Source organism: Macrobrachium rosenbergii, chromosome 7 (genome assembly GCF_040412425.1).
Source record: "Macrobrachium rosenbergii isolate ZJJX-2024 chromosome 7, ASM4041242v1, whole genome shotgun sequence".
Taxonomy (NCBI): Eukaryota; Metazoa; Arthropoda; class Malacostraca; order Decapoda; family Palaemonidae; genus Macrobrachium; species Macrobrachium rosenbergii.
This window is the reverse complement of record NC_089747.1, coordinates 10,060,555-10,066,639: the sequence shown is the minus strand read 5'-3', so window position 1 is coordinate 10,066,639 and position 6,085 is coordinate 10,060,555. Positions and strand designations below refer to the sequence as shown.

General features: G+C 38.0%; 1 protein-coding gene across 4 annotated transcripts in view; it reads right to left on the bottom strand.

The window, feature by feature from the left end:
- Positions 1-1,390: 1,390 nt before the first annotated feature.
- The window catches only part of LOC136840108 (inner centromere protein A-like), a 43,523-nt gene continuing 38,828 nt past the window's right edge, over positions 1,391-6,085 (bottom strand). For all 4 annotated transcript variants that reach the window (XM_067106500.1, XM_067106502.1, XM_067106503.1 and 1 more), the window contains one exon: positions 1,391-2,465. In XM_067106500.1, coding sequence (XP_066962601.1) covers positions 2,275-2,465 — 191 coding nt within the window. In that variant the 3' untranslated portion in view covers positions 1,391-2,274. The remainder of the gene's footprint in view (positions 2,466-6,085) is intronic.

Sequence of the window (6,085 nt, the reverse complement as noted above, 5' to 3'; positions counted from 1 at the left end):
AGTTGTGCACACAAGAACATGCAAGTATCAAGTGAGTAGGGTAGGAAGTCACTTTTTGTAAATAGATGGTCTTGATCCTAAAAGTGATTGGCTGGAGATTCTGGTTCAGTGGGCTAAGTCAGATTTTGTGCTGCCTCGTCACCTTGGGTAGCTGCAGTCATTAGAATTGAAAAACTTTGAAAGCTATCTTACACTGTTTAACACCCAGGATAACCAATCTCAACACCTCTACTCTCCAGATGTTCTGCTACTGGATTGTTAATTGTTCCTGTGGGAATACATACTGCCTGATGAATATGCCTTGAAAGAGGATTTAAACAAGGAAAGTGAGCAACAGGTGAAGGATGTGAACAATTGTTTGTTCCCACAAGAATAAAAGCCAGAGCCTTCTAGTATCTCTTTGGTGCATGCTGGAACAGGTATTGAACTTGATGCTGCCAGACCCCTTCAACTCTCTTCTTTCTAACCAAAAATGTAACAGACCCTTTCACATCATCTTGTCCTGTGAGTGCAGACTATGTACAGTTTGGCAACAGGACAGGTTATAGTATTTATTCCTCATGCTATCCTTTGGTGGGCAGTATAGAGGGTAACCAGTACCACCGCCTTGGCACCAATGCTCTCCAGAATAGTTGCAATCTCTTCCACGTATTGTGTGTGAAGGGTGCACAAGAGGTGGTGGGTTCAAAGGCTTAAATCTTGAGATGGCAAACTGCTGGCTGGCCTCCTCCAGCAATGAGGTGTGGGAAGAAGCAGGGGGACGTTAAAAGACTTTTGCCGATATCTTAGGTGTTGCTAGGATGGGTATCTGCTGGTGGTAGTACGAACCTTTTTGGATCCTTACTTTGGTAGTAATATGCTAGCATGTGCTCTTAGTGTTTCTTTTTTTTTTGGGTGAGACCTTAGTCCTAGCTTATTACCTTGTACCTTTTATCTTGTTGGCTACACCAGCTATGGGTAACTTGGAGTACCTGGAGAAGGTGAAGTCAACTTGTCTTTTGTCTTTTTAACATTCCTGGACTAAATAGTCTCGGCTAAGGGTTCCTTTGTTCCTGCTGCTTCTTCCACCAAGGAGCTCAACATTAGTGGCTTCTGTTGCTTGAGGGAGATACTACTGGGGTACTGAACATGCAGTATTTTGAAGATGTTACTTTGCTCAATCTTTCACCATGGCTGGAGAGAGTAAGTATGAGTAAGAAGAAACCCACCTAATGTTGTTGATCTCAGTAGTGGACACTGCCAGCTAAGAACTTTGTATGAAGTGTTACTGTGAACTTATTTCCTTTGTTCAATTTATTTAGTACTGAAATGATGGCATGTTTGCCAACAAAGTATACTGTATGCATTTCAGCAGCTGAGAATAGGCAGTTAAATACAAAAATTCAATAAATATAAAAACCAACAATGTATTCAGACAATAGGTACTGTATATACTAATCAAAGTACAAGTCTTAAAAAATGTTTTACCTACTATAAACTGTTAACCTTTGAACCTGGTGGGGCTAGATAAAGTTATCTAATAATACAAAAATGTTAAGGTTTAAATGGTGTTCATTTTCAAATAGCAGTGGATCCTAATGTTTGAGAAATAATGCGCAACTTATTTTTTTATTCAAACTATGTACAAAACACATTAAAATTACATGTTTGAGAGCAACATCCTTTTTTCAGAAAAAAGTATCTATTTTCCCAGAATGCCAAGAAAGAGAATTTGGGATTAAACACTACGAAAAATATACAATGAATTTTAATACTGAATCTAATAAAGTTGGCTGTTATAAAAAATAATGTTGAAGCCACATTATCAAACATGAGATCTTTACATAAGATTGTTCTAATTTCAGAATTATGTAAACTTCACTAAAACTTGGCTTACTTGCATATTGTTCTTCCCTGACTGCAAATGAATTGTGGCTATTTTACACAAACAGTTTACTTGAATAATGCTAAGTCGAGGATAATTTACAATTTTTCTGTCCATAACAAAAAACCTTAAATACAGGTAATAGTTATAAAGCAAGGAGTCAAGACAAGGAAATCTATAAAGTTGACTTCAAAAATGTTTTCAAGTAAACTTACATATTCGTAATAAACTTTATACAACAGTGCTTTTAAGAATTCTTGAAGACTCGCACTTTACATCATTTGCAAAGACATTCAACTCTTACATTCACCATACACACTATGTGAGTCTTAAAATCTAAAGTATGTGTACTATACAATTTTAGAAATAATCTAAACATCAACTCAACTTATAAACAATAAGTTACACTCTTAATGATCTACTAGTTTATGGGGTGGAGTCGTCCACATGGCCGACGAAGTACGCTTGAAGAATCTTCTGCGGGCTATTGGGAAGATTTCCACAAGATTTGGCATAATGAGAAGGTCCTCCGGGGGAAATATGGAATTTACATCTGGTGGGTAATACTCTTGATTTATGAGAGATGCCTTCAACTGTTTACCTGCAATTAGAAAAAATAACCAATGACAACTTTCTTGCCAAAAATCCGTTTTCTATTACGATATAAAGGATAGGCAGCTAGTCTCCTTTAATTTTTATATGCATACCATATAATATTTACTTGCTTTAAAAAAATGAAAGGAAGATCAGAGGGATGGGAACTGAATTCCCAGGCCTGAAAAACTGGTTACAAGATAAAAATTCTACTCTCACAAGGCTGCCCTGAAAAATAAGATCTATGGTGGCTTAAAGTTTCTAAATAATTTATTACAAATCATTGTGCCCTTATCACCTCCTTTCCCAATTAGAGCTAATAGATTGTTTGAGTTACTGAACACAGATATACAAGTACCTTCAACAGTGAAGTTACCAACCCATTGGACCATGAATAAAGTAAGGACTTGCACACAGCTGAAATATTTATCAAAAAGTTCCTCATATACCCAGAACACCATAGACAAAAAACCATTGATCATATAAGAAAAAAGTTCACATTACGCGATTTATATAGATGGGTCTAAATCACAACATGGAGTAGGATATGCAACTATATCCCAGAACAAGTCATATCGGTTATCTTTGCCTAATAACGCCCCAGTCTTCACAGCAGTCGTGCAATCACAGTAGCCATCAGAATTATAAAACAAATATCATTCAATAATTATTTTTAGCGCTACAGAAGCCGTTCAAGGTTACTACTCAAAAAATAATAATGTGCAGGAAATTAGATATGAACTCCACAAATTGTATAATAATGGAAAAAAATATTGAAATATGTTGGATCCCTGCCCATGTAGGGATTAAAGGACATGAAGCTGATAAAGCAGCCAAAGAACCAGTCCACATGGCAAGAGCAAATGTAAAAGTCCCTATTAGTGACTACATAAGATATAAAAAACAATCACTGTAAATAAATGGCAAAATATATGGAACGAGGAACTTATAAATAAATTGAAACATATCCAGTGTTGGAAAATGGAGCTCATCATGTCAGAGAGACACGCACAAGTAATTCTGACGCATCTGCGAACAGGCCATACTCGTTTGACACATGGACACTTGATGAACAATCCACATGGCCCTCCTCCCGAATGCCCAGAATGCAGTGTTGATAACAGTCAAACGTGTTGTGTGACTGTCCAAAATATAACCAACAGCAAAATATCAACCTTTGGAAATACATCGATTCGCGATGGGGGAAATTTTGTCGGAATCTTATACATTTTCAGTCATCCCAATTTTAACATTCATGAAGAAGTGTAACTTACTATGACAAAATATAAAACCAAGTAAATACAGTAATAACAATACAGAAGCCCGTAAGGCGTTTAATGGGAGAGAGGAGAAGAAAAAAAAAAAAAAAAAAAAAAATTTAATTTTGTGAAATTTTATTTTAATCTTTAATTTTTTTTAAATGTATGGAAACAAGCAAATGTATTTATCGTATACATGTGTTTCAGAGTAAAAGCATGTTTATTATATAGTTTTTTCATTTAAACTTCATTTTCATTTATTCATCATCAAGCAAATGACCTGTTTGGTCCCAGTTCTAGGCCAGAATGACCTGTTTGGTCCCAGTTCTAGGCCAGAATGACCTGTTTGGTCCCAGTTCTAGGCCTATGGCCTAGACCTGGTATTTCATCCTAATCCTTCGAGCCAGCCCTATGAGAGCTGATAGTCAGCTCAGTGGTCTGGTTAAAGTATTTTAAATAATAATAATATTGCTCTCTTGAATGTCCATGGATACACACGCGTCTGTCCTCCAAACACAATTACTATTAGGACCACTTGGTAAGAGCAATTACAAGCATAGCAAAATTTAAATCCAGACAGTGCACCAGTAAATGAATTCCACTAGATTATATATGAAGCACTAGGAAGAGACCTAGGGATTAATGGTTATACAAATGAATGAGTAGGTAGGAACTATGAAGGTACAGGGGATGTGATAGGGAAGGGAAGCCTTGGAAAGGGACTGCAAACAAAATGGGTGCAAATTTATCAGTTTGTGTGCTTCAAATAAGGTGTGGAGGATGTGACAGGCAAGGAAGGAATAAGATAGGGACTGCAAATAAAATGGGGGTACAAATTCATAAGTTACTGTACTTCAAAGTCTTGTTACTTGTATTTTTTTTTAATACAAGTACATCTCTTATGAAACCTTAACAACCTCCAATGGCAGCCACAGAAATTGAATAGATCACATGGTCATTAATAAATGGAAAAAAGTGCTGAAGAATGTAAGCTACAAAGAAACAAATGTTGGCAGTGAAATTAAATGCGCCCAACTAAATGGCTAATGTGATTTATCTTCAAGACGAATTCAAGAGGCTTTCACAACTGAATATTGAAAGTCAATCGTTGAGGCACGATAACAGGCAGATTCGCAACAAATTACCCCTTTCTGACACTAGTGTGAATACTTGTGGGAGGGGTTTGGCAACATAGCAGCATAACATCTTGAACTGGTAATTACTATCTCATTTCCACAAGTCTGGATGAATGGGGTACCTGAAAGTTAAAATGAACTCTTCCTTTCCTATAGAGGCCAACATATAGTGTGGGGTTTCCACCCTTAACTGTGTTTGATGTATGAACTTGTTCAGTGGGGAGAGGTCAGTGAATGGCCTCCAGTTACTGTTTCCATTGTTTCTTGCACCTCCATCTACAGAATGGAAGATTTTGCAGTTCAGTAAGATAAATGGTACTGGTCTGTGGTATAGGAAAGAATGACATTACTTGAAGGGAAGTCTGTATTCTTCCTGAAGAACCCAGACTAAGGATCTGCCCAGTGGCATGGAAGGCATCCTGCACCCATAAACCTGGGATGAGGGTTGCTTCTCAGCAGCCTCCTCCCTTCTTCACCTTCCCTCCTTTCCTGTCCCATTTCAGAGGAAAGCTGGAGACCTAATTTGATGTCAAAGGCATGGTTGTCCCGAAAGGCTTGGCTGCAAAGATCTTCATGGCTCTTTAAAGCATTTTAGTCTTTGTAAACAGTAGGGAGGTATACCTGACTGGAGAATTTTGTGGGTTAAGATTGCTTTCATGTAAGACATGTCTGGCAAAAAGCACACAATCATTACTCCTCTTCAAAACTAGGTTGGCCAACAGGTTCACAGTCTGGTGTGAGAGGAAAGTTGGAGTCCTCCTTCCTGATACAAACAGGCTCCTGAACTGCTTTCTCTCTCTCTGAAGAAACACCAAAAATGGCAAAGTGCATTGTTGTGTTAAGCATCAAGTCTAACCAAAAAGTGGTGTGGAACTATGCCATGGCTACAGATTCCACGGACACCATCTTGCACACAGAAAGGGATATCCCATCTGTCTGCATTCACTCCAATTTAAGACTGTTCATCAGCCCACAGACTAACAGGTCCCACCTGTAAAGGGCAGGTCTTAGCTGTCTCCATTGTGTAACATTTTACGTACAGGAGGCAGCATCTAGGCAGACTATTGGATGCCAACAAATACTCGGGTCCACAAATCTGATCGTCTTTTTGGAAGGCACAGACCTACTTAGATAAAAACTACAGGAAGCTGACGATTTGTAAAGTGAAAGCACAGGAAACAGACAAGTGGTAGCATTTCACACTCCTTTGCAATGCTTTTGGTGCTGAAGGC